At 42.4% G+C, this 20,513-nt stretch overlaps 1 protein-coding gene across 11 annotated transcripts in view; it reads right to left on the reverse strand.

Moving 5' to 3' along the window:
- The window catches only part of CDK14 (cyclin dependent kinase 14), a 592,876-nt gene that overhangs the window by 152,332 nt on the left and 420,031 nt on the right, over window positions 1–20,513 (reverse strand). For all 11 annotated transcript variants that reach the window (XR_010140627.1, NM_001133044.1, XM_009243031.4 and 8 more), the window contains 1 exon segment: window positions 1,155–1,218. Coding sequence is in view for 10 of the 11 variants with exons in the window: in NM_001133044.1 (NP_001126516.1) it covers window positions 1,155–1,218 (64 nt within the window). In the remaining variant the exon portion in view is untranslated.

Raw genomic sequence — 20,513 nt, forward strand, 5'->3', positions numbered from 1 at the left:
GACGCCTCTTAGTTGCTTAAAAAAGAAAGTCAGTCCATCTAAAATTGTTAGGTTTCTATAGTCTTTCAGAACATAGAAGTCATTTAGAATTTCCAGTAAAAGTACAAAGAGTCTTTAGGGCAGTTGAAGAAGATAAAAGAATTCTGAACACACTGCACACTTTCAGAAGAAAAATATTAAGTGTAAAAATAGTTTCCCAACTCAGTCATTCTTTGGAACTGATAATTTATTCCTGATGGTTCCCCAAAAGAGGGGAAGAGAAGCAAAATAATATACTTGGCTCCTCTAACAGATATTATTCATAGCTTTTTTCCCTCACAGGATAATAGACTATTAGAGCTTCTATAAAATCCCTTTCAGTAATTTAATGGTGGGTCTGCATTTTGTAAGCCATGTTTTATAACTGAGAAAAGAAAAAAAAACACAACAACCAACAAGAGAATCATTTTACAATAATTCATTCCACTGATTTTATTAAATTTTTAATTCCACACCTTTCCCTTCTCTTATAAAAATCAGACCATGTTTGAGATTCATCTGTTAAGTGTAATTATTAAAACAAAGTTTCACGCCTGCCACCTATTGGTGAAAAAAAAGGACAACTTATTTTAAAAGTTCATATTTCTTTCAGATTTTTCAGTGTTTAGGTTTAAATATTTTACATGAAAACATAATGAATGCTGTACAATAGAACATTCAGAACATCTTACATGTTTAAACTCAAATTATAGACCATATATTTACTAGTTTTGTAAAAAAATAAAAATACGATTTTTCCTTTTTACAACTTAATACTTTTCCTGGTCACTTACTACAAGAAGTGACACAGATGGATTACAGCACCCCAATTTAAATTTTGTTTTTACAGACATGGATGCTAGTCTAACTGACGATGAAATTAATGGTTACTGCAAGATCAACTAGTCAAATAAAATAAAGTATATATGGTGAAAATCATCAGGGATGTCTTTAACTCTGTCTTCACAGACAAATAATTTGTGAAAACAAAAGGACAATTCCATTAATAGACAAAGTACACAATGGCAAAAGTAACCAGAATTTTTCAAGATGGTATATTGCTTGAGAGGGAACATTTATATACTCACCTTTTGCATACAGGAAGCACCTAGTCATCTGTAATTAATGAAACATACCTGGCTTAAAATGTGGTAAAGAATGAACTCCAGGCCATGTGTCCTCATTTGGCGTTCCAAGAACCTAGTGGAGAGCAGGAAATTGTGGAAACAGCCTTATTATTTCCAAAGCACTCAAAATTCTCAAATGTAGAAAAATAGTACACTACATATTATGAAACTCTGGTATTTTTTTTTCCATTATCGTGTGCCAGAAATTTTATTTCAGTAAAAACAAACCCAGCTAAAGAGCCACCCAAGATGAACCTCTGTGTTATAACAAATACAGCTGAATGTGGTAAGACAAGTTAAATCTGCTATATTTTATCAAGTCCAAACTTAATAAGTAGGCTAAGGAATCAAACAATGAGCTGTCATCTTCATGCTGCTGAATGAAGTTTGTATGTGTCCCTCATGATTCTTTCATGAGCTTTTGTCTTTCACTCCAGTATCACACGTCTCATCATTTAACAGTTCCAACAATTCTTCCATTTCTACTCCACATCCTCTGTCTGAGCATCATAATGTTTCAAAGAGGCAGGGTCGACAGCTTAGAATGCTCAAATTCTCTCATTACAGTTAAAATCTGTAATTACATGATTTATAGTTTCCTTTTGCCAAAGTACTGTTCCTTCTACATGTTTTCCTTTTTCTATCCATATGTCTACCTTCTTTCTCCATCTGATTTTTCTATCACTACAATGTTTGATCTGGGGAAAGGAATTCATGGGCAATTCCAGCTCACATGTAACTGGGCACATTCAATTGGAATATTCTGTTGCATGATCCATGGCTCTTACACTCAATGATCACAGCAAATCACTGACTGAGAGCAGAGTTTCAGGGTTAAGAACCTAGAAAGGGGAGATTCAGGGTTAAGAGGCCAGGCTCTGAAGACACCTTGAGTTCAAATCCTTGCTCCCCTGTTTACCAGCCATGTAAGCTTGGGCCGAGAAATAACCCCACTGAGCTCCAATTTCCTCATCTGTAAACTGGAGGGTGTTAACGGCATCTACCTCAATTGTGTGGAGAACGCTACCTGGCACATAGCACTATGTCAGTATTAGATATTACTCAAAGAACCCACAGAAAACTGGGTCTGTTCAGATCAGGGAGGCTCCAGCCATGTGGGAAAATTTAGACTGCCCACTTTTTCCACAGGGACTCTATGTTCAAGGGAGTGCCAGATGGTGTCATTCCAATTATATTGGATAAATGGATAGACAAACAGGTTAGAAAGGGCAAGAGATAAAGCTGGAAAACAGCAGAGGAGAAGGACCACTAGATATTATGAGAGGTGTAAACCAAAAATAAAATTATAAGCCCTTCAACCATCTGAATGGACCCCTCCTCTCAGCGAAAGGCATTCTCAAGTTAACCTGAAAAACCAGTTCAGGCCATGATGGGGAAGGGGAGCTGGACATGCCTCATTATATCCGCCTCCTTTTTGGAATTCAGGCACAGCTGACCAGCAGAAACATCAACACAGGCCTTAAGACTGACAGGACAGACTTTGTAAGTCTGTAAATGTAAGAAACATTTACATTCTATTGTCTCTGAAGCCTGCTACCTGGAGGCTTCATCTGCATGATAAAGCCTTGGTCTCCACCCTTTTAGCAACCCCTTTTGGTAACTCAGACATTCCTTTCTATTGATTCCAGGTCTTTAGGTAATAACTTTTTCAAGCAATTGCCAATCAGAAAATCCTTGAATCCACCTATGACCTAGAAGCTCCCACGTCCAGTTGTCCTGCCTTTCTGGACTGAACCAATATACATCTTACATGTATTGATTGATGTCCTATGTCTCGCTAAAATGCATAAAACCCAGCTGCAGCCTGACAACCTTGGGCACATGTTCTCAAGATCTCCTGAGGGCTGTGTCATGGGCCATTGGTCACTCATATTTGGCTCAGAATAAATCTCTTCAAATATTTTACAGAGTTTGACTCTGTCAACAGAGGAAATGAAGCATATTCACTTTATCTGAGGATTTGTAGGCACTACTAGGCAATAAGGTAATACAAGGCTCAAATTGTTCACGCATTTATTTACTAGTGGGTGACATGGCAGTGATGTCAAAGAGTGGCACATACACAGTAAGTGCCAAACTCCCTGCTTCCTACTCTGGTGAATCAGGATTAAATACATGTATTTATGTTCCTGGCTGAAACATGAATCCAGCATCAACAAATGAGAAAATAAAAATTCTTTTAAGACTCATACTTGGTTACTTTTTCCAGCACTAATTAATACTAACATCAATAGATAGATCTACACAAACTAGGTCACATTACTGATGGGCTGGATGACGAGGGGGAAAGAGGCAGGCAAGAGGGCTGGAAGAGTTGTAACATGAGAAAAGAGACAAAAGCATTGTCTGACATAAACGATTATGATAAGTGTCTGCAAAAGGCATTTCTCCCTTTCTTTTCAATAATTCCAACCATTATTTCAAGAGGAGACAAGTTTGCAGGCAGCACATACAGCTAATCTGGAAATGCTCCACTTTGTTCTCACTAAAATTTGCATCAAGGACAAAGGAGTTCAACAGTACTAAACTTTAGCAACAAAAGGGAGAAAATGTCAGCTCAAAAGCACAATTTGAACACAGCCAATCTGTCACATGTGAAAACAGACCCTATGGAAGTTTTATAAACAATGAAAAGTCCAGCCAGAATCTGAGCCCTGTTCTCTTGCTCCTAATAAAGTACAATTGTTTTCCTGGCTGCCTCTGTTTCTACAATGCTTGCGTTAGCAAAACTTTTTTGTAGGCATTATCTTCATCCATATCCAGTGTTCTGTTTCAAAGTGATTATGAAATATTATGGTCATATCATAAAAATTACCAGGAAAGAAACAAATACATTAGACTTTTCTTTTTCAATTATAGGCTTAACTACTGAGATTCCAGACCTCAAACTGTCCTGTTTACATCCCTGAACCATTTACACAGAAAAGGCAAAGTGGGCAAAGGAAAAGAATAATTAAAAATTAATTTTGCTTCCTGTAAAAGCCGTTTTGGAAAAAATTGTCAGGCCTCCGAGTCCAGGCCAGGCCATCGCATCCCCTGTGACTTGCACGTATACATCCAGATGGCCTAAAGTAACTGAAGATCCACAAAAGAAGTAAAAACAGCCTTAACTGATGACATTCCACCATTGTGATTTGTTCTTGCCCCACCCTAACTGATCAATGTACTTTGTAATCTCCCCCACCCTTAAGAAGGTACTTTGTAGTCTCCCCCAACCTTAAGAAGGTTCTTTGTAATTCTCCCCACCCTTGAGAATGTACTTTGTGAGATCCACCCCTGCCCACCAGAGAACAACCCCCTTTGACTGTAATTTTCCATTACCTACCCAAATCCTATTAAACGGCCCCACCCTTATCTCCCTTTGCTGACTCTCTTTTCAGACTCAGCCTGCCTGCACCCAGGTGAAATAAACGGCCATGTTGCTGACACAAAGCCTGTTTGGTGGTCTCTTCACATGGACGCAAGTGAAATTTGGTGCAGTGACTCGGATCGGGGGACCTCCCTTGGGAGATCCCCTGTCCTCCTGCTCTTTGCTCCGTGAGAAAGATCCACCTATGACCTCAGGTCCTCAGACCGACCAGCCCAAGAAACATCTCACCAATTTCAAATCCAGTAAGCGGCCTCTTTTTACTCTCTTCTCCAACCTCCCTCACTATCCCTCAACCTCTTTCTCCTTTCAATCTTGGTGCCACACTTCAATCTCTCCCTTCTCTTAATTTCAATTCCTTTCATTTTCTGGTAGAGACAAAGGAGAGACGTTTTATCTGTGGACCCAAAACTCCGGCACCGGTCATGGACTGGGAAGGCAGCCTTCCCTTGGTGTTTGATCATTGCAGGGATGCCTCTCTGATTATACACCCACATTTCAAGGGTGTCAGACCACGCAGGGACGCCTGCCTTGGTCCTTCACCCTTAGTGGCAAGTCCCACTTTTCTGGGGAAGGGGCAAGTACCCCAACCCCTTCTCTCCTTGTCTCTACCCCTTCTCTGCTTTTCTGGGGGAGGGGCACGTACCCCTCAACCCCTTCTCCTTCACCCTTAGCGGCAAGTCCCACTTTTCTAGGGGACAAGAACCCCCAATCCCTTATTTCTGTGCCCCAACCTCTTATCTCTATGCCCCAACCTCTTATCTCTGCGCCCCAATCCCTTATTTCCATGCCCCAACCTCGTATCTCTGTGCCCCAATCCCTTATTTCCGTGCCCCAACCTCTTATATCTCTGTGCCCCAACCCCTTATTTCCATGCCCCAACCCCTTATTTCCATGCCCCGACCCCTTATTTCTGTGCCCTATCCCTTATTTCCACACCCTGACCTCTTATCTCTGCACCCCAACCCCTTTTCCCACTTTTCTGGAAGGTAAGAACCCCCGAACCCCTTCCCTCCGTGTCTCTACTCTCTCTTTTCTCTAGGCTTGCTTCCTTCACTATGGGCAACCTTCCACCCTCCATTCCCCCTTCTACTCCCTTGACCTGTGTTCTCAAAAACTTCAAACCTCTTCAACTGACACCCGACCTAAAACCTAAATGCCTTATTTTCTTCTGCAATGCCACTTGACCCCAATACGAACTCGACAGTAGTTCCAAATAGCCAGAAAATGGCACTTTGAATTTTTCCATCCTGCAAGATCTAAATAATTCTTGTCGTAAAATAGGCAAAGGGTCTGAGGTGCCTGACGTCCAGGCATTCTTTCACACATCAGTCCCTTCCTAGTCTCTGTGCCCAGTGCAACTCGTCCCAAATCTTCCTTCTTTCCCTCCTGCCTGTCCCCTCAGTACCAATCCCAAGCGTCACTGAGTCTTTCTAATCTTCCTTTTCTACAGACCCATCTGACCTCTCCCTTCCTCCCAGGCTGCTCCTCGCCAGGCCGAGCTAGGTCCCAATTCTTCCTCAGCCTCTGCTCCTCCACCCTATAATCTTTTTATCACCTCCCCTCCTCACACCTGGTCCGGCTTACAGTTTCGTTCCGTGACTAGCCCTCCCCCTCCTGCCCAGCAATTTACTCTTAAAAAGGTGGCTGGAGCTAAAGGCATAGTCAAGGTTAATGCTCCTTTTTCTTTATCCCAAATCAGATAGCGTTTAGGCTTTTTCATCAAATATAAAAATCCAGCCCAGTTCATGACTCGTTTGGCAGCAACCCTGAGACACTTTATAGCCCTAGACCCTAAAAGGTCAAAAGGCCGTCTTATTCTCAAAATACATTTTATGACCCAATCTGCTCCCAACATTAAATAAAACTCCAAAAATTAAATTCCGGCCCTCAAACCCCACAACAGGATTTAATTAACCTCGCCTTCAAGGTGTACAATAACAGAAAAAGTTGCAATTCCTTGCCTCCACTGTGAGACAAACTCCAGCCACATCTCCAGCACACAAGAACTTCCAAACGCCTGAACAGCAGCAGCTAGGCATTCCTCCAGAACCTCCTCCCACAGGAGCTTGCTACACGTGCCGGAAATCTGGCCACTGGGCCAAGGAATGCCCGCAGCCCAGGATTCCTCCTAAGCCGTGTCCCATCTGTGTGAGACCCCACTGAAAATCGGACTGTTCAACTCACCTGGCAGCCACTCCCAGAGCCCCTGGAACTCTGGCCCAAGGCTCTCTGACTGACTCCTTCCCAGATCTTCTTGGCTTAGCGGCTGAAGACTGACACTGCCTGATCGCCTCAGAAGCCCCCTAGACCATCACGGATGCCGAGCTTCGGGTAACTCTCACAGTGGAAGGTAAGCCCGTCCCCTTCTTAATCAATACGGAGGCTACCCACTCCACATCACCTTCTTTTCAAGGGCCTGTTTCCCTTGCCTCCATAACTGTTGTGGGTATTGACAGCCAGGCTTCTAAACCTCTTAAAACTCCCCAACTCTGGTGCCAACTTAGACAATACTCTTTTAAGCACTCCTTTTTAGTTATCCCCACCTGCCCAGTTCCCTTATTAGGCTGAGACACCTTAACTAAATTATCTGCTTCCCTGACTATTCCTGGACTACAGCTGTATCTCATTGCCGCCCTTCTTCCCAATCCAAAGCCTCCTTTGCGTCCTCCTTTTGTATCCCCCCACCTTAACCCACAAGTATAAGATACCTCTACTCCCTCCTTGGCGACCGATCATGCACCCCTTACCATCTCATTAAAACCTAATCACCCTTACCCCACTCAACGCCAATATCCCATCCCGCAGCACGCTTTAAAAAGATTAAAGCCTGTTATCACTCGCCTGCTACAGCATGGCCTTTTAAAGTCTATAAACTCTCCTTACAATTCCCCCATTTTACCTGTCCTAAAACCAGACAAGCCTTACAAGTTAGTTCAGGATCTATGCCTTATCAACCAAATTGTTTTGCCTATTCACCCTATGGTGCCAAACCCATATACTCTCCTATCCTCAATACCTCCCTCCACAATCCATTATTCTGTTCTAGATCTCAAACATGCTTTCTTTACTATTCCTTTGCACCCATCATCCCAGCCTCTCTTCGCTTTCACTTGGACTGACCCTGACACCCATCAGGCTCAGCAAATTACCTGGGCTGTACTGCCGCAAGGCTTCACAGACAGCCCCCATTACTTCAGTCAAGCCCAAATTTCATCCTCATCTGTTACCTATCTCAGCATAATTCTCATAAAAACACACGTGCTCTCCCTGCTGATCATGTCCGATTAATCTCCCAAACCTCAATCCCTTACAAAACAACAACTCCTTTCCTTCCTAGGCATGGTTAGTGTGGTCAGAATTCTTACACCAGAGCCAGGACCGCACCCTGTAGCCTTTCTGTCCAAACAACTTGACCTTACTGTTTTAGGCTGGCCATCATGTCTCTGTGCAGCCACTGCTGCTGCCCTAATACTTTTAGAGGCCCTCAAAATCACAAACTATGCTCAACTCACTCTCTACAGCTCTCATAATTTCCAAAATCTATTTTCTTCCTCAACCTGACACATATACTTTCTGCTCCCCGGCTCCTTCAGCTATACTCACTCTTTGTTGAATCTCCCACAATTACCGTTGTTCCTGGCCCAGACTTCAATCCGGCCTCCCACATTATTTCTGATACCACACCTGACCCCCAGGACTGTATCTCTCTGATCCACCTGACATTTACCCCATTTCCCCAGATTTCCTTCTTTCCTGTTCCTCACCCTGATCACGCTTGATTTATTGATGGCAGTTCCACCAGGCCTAATTGCCACACACCAGCAAAGGCAGGTTATGCTATAGTACAAGCCACTAGCCCGCCTCTTAGAACCTCTCATTTCCTTTCCATCGTGGAAATCTATCCTCAAGGAAATAACTTCTCAGTGTTCCATCTGCTATTCTACTACTCCTCAGGGATTATTCAGGCCCCCTCCCTTCCCTACACTTCAAGCTCGAGAATTTGCCCCACCCAGGACTGGCAAATTAGCTTTACTCAACATGCCCTGAGTCAGATAACTAAAATACCTCTTAGTCTAGGTAGATACTTTCACTGGATAGGTAGAGGCCTTTCCTACAGGGTCTGAGAAGGCCGCCGCAGTCATTTCTTCCCTCCTGTCAGACATAATTCCTCAAGTTTAGCCTTCCCACCTCTATACAGTCTGATAACAGACCAGCCTTTATTAGTCAAATCGGCCAAGCAGTTTTTCAGGCTGTTAGTATTCAGTGAAACCTTTATATCCCTTACGGTCTTCCGTCTTCAAGAAAAGTAGAATGGACTAAAGGTCTTTCAAAAACACACCTCACCAAGCTCAGCCACCAACTTAAAAAGGACTGGACAATACTTTTACCACTTTCCCTTCTCAGAATTCAGGCCTGTCCTCGGAATGCCACAGGGTACAGCCCATTTAAGCTCCTGTATAGACGCTCCTTTTTATTAGGCCCCAGTCTCATTCCAGACACCAGACCAACTTAGACTGTGCCCCCCAAAAAAACTTGTCATCCCTACTATCTTCTGTCTAGTCATACTCCTATTCACCGTTCTCAACTACTCATACATGCCCTGCTCTTGTTTACACTGCCGGTTTACACCGTTTTTCCAAGCCATCACAGCTGATATCTCCTGGTGCTATCCCCAAACTGCCACTCTTAACTCTTGAAGTAAATAAATAATCTTTGCTGGCGGGACTATGCTGAATCTCCTTAGGCATTCTCTAATCAGATATCCTGAGTCGTCCCAATTCTTAGACCTTTTATACCTGTTTTTCTCCTTCTGTTATTCCATTTAGTTTCTCAATTCATCCAAAACCGTATCCAGGCCATCACCAATCATTCTATACGACAAATATTTCTTCTAACATCCCCACAATATCACCCCTTACCACAAGACCTCCCTTCAGCTTAATCTCTCTCACTCTAGGTTCCTATGCCGCCCCAATCCCGCTTGAAGCAGCCCTGAGAAACATAGCCCATTCTCTCTCCATACCACCCCCCAAAAATTTTCGCCGCCCCAACACTTCAACGCTATTTTGTTTTATTTTTCTTATTAATATAAGAAGGCAGGAATGTCAGGCCTCTGAGCCCAAGCCAAGCCATTGCATCCCCTGTGACTTGCACGTATATGCCCAGATGGCCTGAAGTAACTGAAGAATCACAAAAGAAGTGAATATGCCCTGCCCCACCTTAACTGATGACATTCCACCACAAAAGAAGTGTAAATGGCCGGTCCTTGCCTTAACTGATGACATTACCTTGTGAAAGTCCTTTTCCTGGCTCATCCTGGCTCAAAAAGCTCCCCCACTGAGCACCTTGTGACTCCCACTCCTGCCCGCCAGAGAACAAACCCCCTTTGACTGTAATTTTCCTTTACCTACCCAAATCCTATAAAACGGCCCCACCCTTATCTCCCTTCGCTGACTCTCTTTTCGGACTCAGCCCGCCTGCACCCAGGTGAAATAAACAGCCATGTTGCTCACACAAAGCCTGTTTGGTGGTCTCTTCACACGGACGCGCATGAAAATATTCTGCTGTTTAAAATCCACTTATACAGGGAAGAAGTTATTAGCTGAAATCAAGAATGCCAGAGATAAAGCAAGTTTGGGGGCTGAGGGCAATGAGTTTCGTTCTGGATCTATTAAACGTTAGAAATGCCTGCAGGTCAAGATTGGGCAGTTGGAAATACAGGTCTGAATCTTGGGAGAGGAATTTCAGAGGGAGAAAAACATTTGGAACTCTTCAGCACACATATGGTAACAAACAGCAAATGCCAAAATGCAAGCTACAAAATGGTCTCACGTCCCTCTGTTCAGAAATATACAGTTGCCAGAAGTCTTTTCTGTGATTTCTTAGACTATTTAACATCTGTTAAAAAAAAATAATAATAAAGGACAAGCTCATCTTATCAGTGAAGGTCTACACCTCTGACCTGGAGGAACTAAGAGATCATGATGGCCCCATACTCACTCCTCCAGGTGTGCCTCTGCCCTGGCAGGTGTGGCCCAGGTTCTGCCCGTTATGTCAGCCTCTGTCAGGCAGAGAAGATACTGAGAAAAAGAGGGCCTCGTGAAAATATCTACTCCAAATAATAGGAGAAAAGCAAATTCTAAACTTCTAGAGCTCAGAGTAACTCTGACAAACTAGTGTTTGTCAGGAATATTTACTTATCTTTCTAAACTATCACTAGTTCCACCAATTCTCTCACTTTCTAGTCTTTGCTTTTGCACAGGCCTCAGAGCTGCTAAACAGGAGTCCGTGGGCTTTTCCCTGAACACCTGTGATTTAAGTAGAACAAGACCTGCTAACGGTTCTTCCTGGGTCAAGGGGACCGAGAGGTCTCTAACAGAGACTACAGCGCAGAGGAATTCTGGCCTATGGGACACAAATAAAACCAGCTCACACAAGTGTGTCCTAATGAAGTGATATGGAAAGCACCAGATTCCCACTTCAAGACTTTAAGTTTTAGGGGCAGTACTACAGTGGCGATGAGGATTTTAAATGGACTCAGCTGTGGATTCTAAGGGACTGGAGAACAACCTAATAACTGAAGATTTTTAAGCTGCAACTCTGAAAGTCCACACATATAACATCTCTAAAATAATGATTGCTTCACAGCTGTACTACTTTTGGATCTGGAAGATTTTTTTCTAGCTCCTTAGTGAGAAGTCCTAAAAGAAACCTGTGAAGTGGCTCAGCAGAACTCAGCTGCAATATTATACACCCTGCTCTGGAACAGATGGTATGAAGTTCCCAGAAGAGCCAGAGAGAGAAAGCAGAACCTCCTAATTCTGATCCTGACTGTGGACTCTCCACCTGGAAAAACGATGATCAGGTGGAGACGCAGAGGAGCCACGTGGAGCTTGCACTGCCCCCGACAGCACAACGAATGTGCTGCAGACAGGGCAGGTGGAAGGCGAGGAGAAAGGTTTCAGGATCCAGTGGCCTCATGGGTGATGGTGAAAAGGAATTATTTTATTTTTCAAGATAGGATTTCATTCTGTTGTCCAGGCTGAACAGTGGTGTGACCATGGCTCACTGCAGCCTCAATCTCCCAGGCTCAAGTGATCCTCCCATCTCAGCCTCTTGAGTAGCTGGGATGACAGGCACACTCCACCCTATTCTACTAAATGTTTTATTTTTTGTAGAGATAGGGTCCCACTGTGTTGCCCAGGTTTGTACTCCTGGGCTCAAGTGATCCACCTGCCTCAGCCTCCCAAAGTTCTAGGACTACAGGCGTGAGCCACCACACCCAGCCAAGAAGGAAATTTTTTAAGAGGAGGACATAGTGATAGAAAAAGCAGAGGTTGAAAGGATGGAGTACATTAAGGGGAAGGGGAAAGATGCAAGTAAGAGGAGATTATAAGAGTGGCCAAGGACAGATGGAAATGACCAAAGAGAGCAAATTTCGGCATGGAAATCTTAAAAAATGCGAATTGCATACTTGAATCAAATATTCATTTCCTCTGTGTAGATAACTTCTAGAGTAGGCAAAGGATATCCCTAAAAACCAAAAAACTAGTAACAGCAGTGGTCTCTGGAAAGGGGAATGGGTGGCTGGAAATCAGAGGTGGAAGTGGCCCACACTTTTCACTGGCCATCCTTATATATCTTTTTCATTTTATACTATATACATGTTGTTCAACTGTTAATTATGTTTTCCCATCCATGTAATAAACAGAAATGTACGGAGTGATGACAACATGACCACCCCTTTCCTATGTGTAGAAGATAAAAGATTTTTTAAAAAAGTGTCTGCCTTGGAGTTGCTCAGTCCGGAGAGAGAGACAAAAAGAGACAAGCATGTGAAACAGAAAGTCAGCATGACAAGGCTGCTCAATGAGGGGTGTAATGAGTGCAGTGGGGGCCCAGGAAAAGAGGCGAAGGGACAGCTTGAAGAAAATGAAGCCTTAAAACTGAGACTTCAAAAGTGACTAGGTGCTTGTCAAGCAAATGAGTAGAAGGACACTCCAGACAGAAGAGAGTGTGTGTAAAGATACAGAGGTATGCATGTGTGTGTGCCAACTCTAAGTGATCTGGTGTTGTCTTCTGGGAACACCCCTGTATTAGTCCATTTTCATGCTGCTAATAAATACATACCCAAGACTGGGAAGAAAAAGAGGTTTAATGGACTTACAGTTCCACATGGCTGGGGAGGCCTCACAATCATGGCGGAAGGCAAGGAGGAGCAAGTCACATCTTATATGGATGGTGGCCGGCAAAGAGAGAGCTTGTGTAGGGAAACTCCCATTTTTTAAACCATCAGATGTCATGAGACTCATTCACTATTACGAGAAAAGCTCAGGAAAGACCCACCCCCATAATTCAATCACCTCCCACTGGGTTCCTCCCATGACACGTGGGAATTGTGGGAGTTACAATTCAAGATGAGATTTGGGTGTGGATACAGGGCCTTTACACATGTATTTCCAAAGCCTGGACATCTGTGCCCATTCCACCTGATTAGTTCCTGATTCATTTTTCATCTCTGAGTTGAAACATCCTTTTCTCAGGACAAGCCCCTGCATATTGGGGCAGAATCACCATAATATACCATTATAGCACTGTAGCCTTCTTAGTAAAAATTGTCACAGTTGAAACTTTACATTTATTTCTGTGAAAATTTGATAAACGTCTATTTCTTTCATTGGACTCTAAGTGTAATAAGTAAAGAGGTCATGTCTTTTTTAAAATTTTTGTTTACTTTATATTCCTTTTGTTTATCAAAGTACATAAAGTAGGCACTCCTTAAATATTTGTTTAATTAACTATATAGACCTGAAGGATCCTTGTAAATGACAAATTATCATGACTTCACTAAATAAAAGTCATGTTAAACTAACCTTTTTAAAAAGTAGAAGAGAGTCATCTTCAGCTTCAAGATTTCTGCTTTTCCTCCTACCTTACTCTACCTTCCTGGAGCAGAATGGTAATGCAAATTAAAATTCTTCTAGAAGCAGTCAGGCAGGTGACTGAGGGAGAGGGCCAGGGAGAAAGAAGGCAGGACTGAATGTGACAAGGTCCTGTCCACAGAGAGCAGCGACTGCTCAGCTTCCGCCGGAGGCTGCCATGCACAGTGCAGGCCCCAAGTATTGCTGTATCTTTCATTTCACTAAGGGAACTGGATGATACCTGGATTTCCTGTGAAAGTACCTTAATCCTATGACCTAATTCAAATTTCTACGAAAAATTACTTAATTCAAACTTAAAACAAAAACTAAATGAGATGGGTCAAACAAAACTTGTCAACATCCTGAATTCAGAGAAGAGCGTCTGGGCAGTAACCTTTGCTCCTCCAGCATATGTCGATTTTAGCCAGGCATCAAGAAAATAAGCTATCCTTTATTGATATCATGTGTGCAATATCAGGTTTATAACCAGTTTACTGACAAACTGGTTGTTCAAGGTTGTACAGCTAGAAAGTGGGGGAGCTGGAATCCTATATCAGGTTGGTGTGACTAGAGAGACCATGCTTTGAAGAGGTGTACTATCTGCTTCCAGGAGAAGCTGGCTGAGAAGTGTGGCTCAGATGTTGTTAAACAATTCATATCCACCGGACCAGACCCTAGAAGGAGGTTTTGAGTATCAGAACAAGGTTTTTTTCATTCTCTCTCTCCCTCACATTCAACACACACGCGTGCACACACACACACACACACACACACACATACATACGTGTATGTCTATAGGACATGTGATGTAGGTGTACATGTATACTCTGTATAATGTTAGGTATCATCTTCAGGATTTTTATCAGTGACTTGAAGGAAGACAGAAGGGATGTCTTACATTTTTCAGATGACATGAAATAGAAGGGATATGTAGTATTCTGATGGCTGAACCAGGATTCAAAAATATTTAATCAGGCATGAACAACTGGCTGAACCTAACACCAGGAAAATGTGATAGCTATAAACATAAAGTCCAGTACTTAGATTCTATTAACTGATTGTTCAAGATGGGAACAGCTGGCATGCAGCAAGCTGCATAAAAAAAGACTTGTGGTTTTTAGCTGAATAAAAACTTCTATAAGACCACCTACTAGAAGTCAAAAGAGATTAGGAGGGTTGACTCTAAGCTCGCCCCTGTGATTCCCACCTCCTGGTGTTCACAACCTTCTCCTTGAGTGTGGGTGGGAGCAGCAAGTTCTAACCAACAGAATATGGCAAAAGTGATGAGATGTCACTTCTGAGATTACAACTGGCCCTTGAACAATGCAGGGGTTGGGGTACCAACCCCATGCAGAGTCAAAAATTCCCATATAACTCTTGGCTCTCCCAAAACTTAACTACTAAGAGCCTACTGTTGAACAGAAGTCTTACCAACTATATATATGTTATACTTATTATATACTATATCCTTACAATAAAGTAAGCTAGAAAAAACAGTAGTAGGAAAATTAAGAGGAAGAAAAATATAGTTACTATTTATTAAGTGGCAGTGAAACATAAAGGTCTTCATCTTTATCTTCATGTTGAGTAGGTTGAGGAGGAGGAAGAGGGCTTGGTCCTGCTAGCTCATGGGTGACAGATGTGGAAGACCTGGAGGTGACAGAAGGGGAGGCAGGAGAGACAGGCACATTTGGTGTAACTTTTATTGAAAAAAATCCACATCTAAGTGGACTTGCGAATTCCAAAGCTGTGTTGTTCACAGGTCAACTGTATATTGTGTACAATGATAACAGCCATTGTGCTAGAGGACTTGCTCCCTTGCTGGCTTTGAGGAAGCGAGCAGCCATGTTGGGAAGGCCTGAAGGCAAGGAACTGGGGGTGGCTTCAGCCAACAGCCAGCAAGAACCTGAGTCTTTAGTTCCACAGCCTGCAAGAAACCGAGTGTTGCCAAGAACCACATAAGCTCCAGCCGACCCTCAGGTCAGACTGCTGCCCCAGCTGATAGCTTGATTACAGCCTTTTAAGACCATGAAGCAGAGGGCCTAGGTAAGTCATGCCAGCAATTCCAACCCACAGAAACTGAGAGATGATAAATGTGCCTTAGTCACTACATTTTTGTTAATGTTGTTATGCAGCAATAAACAATTAATACAGATGTAATCATTTAATCATATGATATACTAAGTCAGAACACATCTGGATTGCTGTGCCAGTACCAGATGCTACATGTGACAAGGGACAAAAATAAATAGTCTTCTGTGGAGTGTATTCAGCAAGGTTGGGGGTTGGGGGAGGGGTGTGCCCCATGTCCCATTGGGCTGACTGGTAATGCTGTTGAGAAAAAAATGGTTTGGGATATCACTTTGAATAGATTAAGTGCTACATTGTGAATGGGAGACTGACTTATGTGGGGCCACATGACAACAAGGACCAATGGGTAAAGATATTAATATACAGCAAAGAAGGGCATTCTAGTGATAAAAGCTGTGTAAAATGGAATCAGCACTTTTATGAGGTTTAGGCAGAATCAAGAGTTGCATTTTGCATTCATTTTGCATTCAGACAAAATAAGGATCAAATTCTGCCTCCATAGACACAGTGCACTAGTTTAATCCTGAGGTAATATACAATAGAGTTTGGGTGACAAGATGAGGTCACACAGATGCCCATATATTTAGTTTTGTTTTCATGTGGCTGCAATTACAGCTTAGAGGGTAGACAAGGAGAAGTGGGTTGATAAGGAAGGGTATAATTAGATGAAGGAAGGCAGAGAAGTTAGTCATGAAAGCTTTCCTTCCCCACTTTCTATAGTGTCGATGCTAATTATTTTGCAGGGAACCTGCACAATCACATGGCTAACAGAATATTTTCTGGTAGCAGGATAAGCTATCAGAGTGTGTGTGTGTGTGTGTGTGTGTGTGTGTATACAGCTGTGAGTTTATCTATTTACATATATATAGTTCCTTTCTTCCATCATTCCCTAGGCCTTACCTAAACTACCACTGTGTAAGAGATTAGAGTATTCTGAATGTTCATTTTTGGCAGTGACATACAGGCTTGATGTGGGATTAGAAAATCTTCCTTAAAATACTATGATTCTGGGTTGTGTTTTGCGGAGCAGCAGAATCTGTAGTGAGGTTCTGTAGAGCAGTGAGCTCTACCTGGTAAAGACAGCAGGGGGAGCCACTAGACTGAGAAAATGAAAAGCTGCCAGGGCTTCAGAAAGCAGCTTCAATATTTAATCAGCTGCTTGGCTGCAGGTGACGGATTGAAGGAGAGGGTGTTTCCAAAATACTATGTAGAGTTTTCAACATTGCAAAGGTTTATACAGGAAGCAACACACACACACACAAATCAGCTCTTAGGGGTTTTTTAAAAATGAGTTCAATTCACCTGCTAGAAGGTTACTGTCTCACTTAGTGGTGCTTGGCTGGACACAGGAATCATCTAAGGAATATTTTAAAATACTGATTAAAAAAAAGAAAAAGAAGAAAGTGCGAATGACTGGGACCTATCCCCTAAATTCTTATTTAACTGGTCCAAGGTGCAGCAAGATATGCAGATTTTCTAAACCTCCCCAGTGATTCTAACATCAGCCTGACTGGGACCACTGACTGGCACGATTTAACTAGACAATCTCTCAGAGGCTGCAGCACTTAGTTATACAGTTCAGAGATGTTTTTAAAAAGTTTTCAGCCTGTATACAGAAGGCCACAAAAGATTTGTGGATGAATGAACACAACAAGCAGGTGGCTGCGAAAGAAATTCAAGGATAACAAATAAATAAATTTAAAATTATTCCAGAAAATGCTTAGTGCCTGGAAAATTCTGCAGTGAAAGTAGCACATTTCAAATGTTCTTCCCCAACTAAATTTTCATGTTTTTCCCTCTCCCTGTTCTCCTACTGTTTTTATTCCCTGTCTCCCTAAACCCTGATTCGCTTCTGGATTTCACTCTCATCTCAACAACTTTTCTTTTTTCAGACTGAGTGACGTTACTGTGACACAGCTTCAGACTCAGTCTCCAACTGTGCACTGTGGGAGCCACAGCAGTGGAAATGCACGTGCACGTGCAGCGGGCCGAGGGTGGAAGCTGCAGAGGCTGGAGGGAGGTGATGTTGCCAAGCAAATGCAGCAGAACCAGCCTGACTGCCTGAAACTGTGCCTCAAAATAGGGAAAAACAGGGAGGAACCTGTAAGCGGGAGCACTAGATGCTACAGCCCTGCTGCTCAAAGTGCGGTCCATGAACTAGCAGCATCATCACCACCTGCAGAAGCTCAGGTCTCACTCCCTGCTGAATCAGAATCTACAGCTCATGAAGAACCCCAGGTGGTTTACAAGCATACTGAAGTTTCAGAAGTACTGCTTTCAAAGATGCATTCTAATTGGACTTTTCAACCTAAAAAGCACGAGTATGAAGAGGAAGTTATGGTCACAGGTCCACCTTCATCTGGAGTGCCTATGTAAGATTATTCTTTAAAATAGCACTTGTAAAGGAAGGGTTGAGGGCAATTTCAAGTTCTGTGGTGTCAGGAGCTACCACTGATGATAATGACTGCATGGAGAACTGGCTCGGCACTCTGCAGGTCAGAGCTCACCCCTAGGCACCTGCTCTTCTACCTTTAACAGCCTTATAGAATAGGTAGCTCCAAGAGGTTTTGAATCATTTCTGGAAGCTGGCAGGACATAATAAAAATGTTCAATTCATCCACTGATGCTTCTACTTCAGCTGCAAACTTAAGGCCAATGAAAATCCTCACACCTATGTCAAAATGATACATAGGCATGCCCAAATTGCTCACCATCTTGTTTTTCTGTAACGAAAGCAGTTTATTTACTGAGCTTTGTGTGCTGATTGTCAACTTTTACCCTGAAAAATATAGTGCTTTAAATATTTAATTTATATATTCATTTCAGTTATATCAAAATTAAATATGACAAAGTTATTGAATTGATTCAGAACACTCTGAAAGCTTGACAACCTCAATTTGTTTTAGAAAATTATATTATCTTCAAAAATATGTTAATATGAATGTATTGATTTCCTGTGACTGCTGTAACAACACAAACTTGGTGGCTTAAAACGAGAAATCTACTCTCTCACAGTTCTGGAGCCTGAAGTCCAAAATTGTTTTCCATGGGCTGAAACTAAGATGTTAGTAGGGCCTTGTCCCCTCTGGAGGTTTAGGGGAGAAGCAGTTTCTTGCCTCTTCCAGCTTCTAGTGGGTGCTGGCATTACTTGGCTAGTGGATGCATCACTCCAATTTCTGCCTCCCTCTTCACACTGCTTTCTCTTCTGTGTCAAATCTCCTTCTGCCTCTCTTTTATACGAACATCAATGACTGAACTTACGGCTTACCTGGATACTCAATGATAATTACCCCATTTCACGATCCTCAACTTAATCCCATCTGCAAAGAGCCATTTTTCCAAATAAGGTCAGATTATAGGTTCCAGGTATAAGGACCTAATGTCTTTGGGTATCCATTATTTAACCTACTACAGAGTAAAACTACCATTTACAAGATATTTGTACATATAGTTTATACATATAAGGTATATGAGGTAAACAGAAAAATCTGGGGAAACATGTCTACTTGCAGGAATAATAACTTCTCATAAGCTGGCTTACTATTTGCAATTTTACACCTATTATTTTATGAGTATGCATCAACCCAATGAAATAGGACATAATAATGAAAGCTAAGAGGGGACCCTGCCTAGGTGCCCTGGAAGAGAAGAACAGAACCAGGATGCAACCTGGATGTATGACCCTTTATGAGGTGCCCTTCCCCCTGCTGTCTGGTAAAACACTACTAATAGGACCGTTAATTCATCTCGGTTGACTCACAAAGAGAGGCTTATGTATGCAAGACCGGCAAAGACTGACAGACTGAAGGTGAGTGCTCAACTGGGTGACCTCACTAGCTAAATGACTCCTTTTCTCCCAGCAGGTGCTGCTATGCTTCTGCTGACCTACTGGACATACTTAGTTTGGTTTCAAAGTCAAGGAGCAACATTCCCATACGGATATTTCCTATGAAAACCAAGTTTGTGATTTATTCTTATTTCATCCTGGAAAATGTAACAGTGTTTATCCTTAAACTAAGGAGAAAAGAACGTGTTTGTTATTTTTTTCTTGCTTTGGACCTGATGCAGGGAATTTTATTTTAATTAACTTAATAAGCACCCATGAACTCACTACGTCATTTAACAACAATCCACATCTAATCATCTGGCTAAGGCCCCATGCAGTCTCCTGACCTCCCCCAAGTAAAGTAAGCTCCATCCTGAATCACGTTCATTATTCTCTACATTTCTTTTTTATATGACTTTGTTGTCCTTATAATGATTATAAAATAATTTTAATTATTTTAAATTTCACGTACAGGATATAATGCTGTATCTAATATTTTGAGATTTTGTTTTTCACTTTACATTGCTAAGATTCATCCAAACTCCTGTATGACTATTATCGAAAGGGAATATTATTCATCTGCTTGCCTACTGACGAGCATTTGCGTTGTTTATGGGTTTCTGCTCATGATACAGAAAGGAAAATCACATCATGCAAAAATAGCAAGTAACGCCTAGCAGCAATCATCTTATTGTCCCTTTACCACTATAAAATTCCACAGTGCAAAAACAAAATATTGGCACCTAAAACGGAGTTGTGTTCCAACAGATTGAGAGCTGTTTGAGACTCACAATATATTTCCCCAAAGAAACAATTCTCTACATGGTGGTTAGTCCACTGGCTGATGCACAGAAGGCTACTTAATTCATAATAAACCAAAAAGCACAACAGAGCCAAACCATTCTGGTACAACAGCATTCCTGATGAAAATGCATCCACCAGGGAAATCACAGCACTCCTATAGAAGCAGACCAGGGAGCAGGACAAGGCTCCTGTTTTCTTTTCCTGAAGTCTCACCTAGCCTTAGCCAGAGGCAGCAACTCCAGCCAACGGAGGGAACAGGCTGGCCTGAGGCTTCTAGGCCCAGGGAGATACTGGGAGGGAGACTCTGAGGCCAAGAACTGAAAGGGAACTGTGAC

Source organism: Pongo abelii, chromosome 6, assembly GCF_028885655.2.
Source record: "Pongo abelii isolate AG06213 chromosome 6, NHGRI_mPonAbe1-v2.0_pri, whole genome shotgun sequence".
Classification (NCBI taxonomy): Eukaryota; Metazoa; Chordata; class Mammalia; order Primates; family Hominidae; genus Pongo; species Pongo abelii.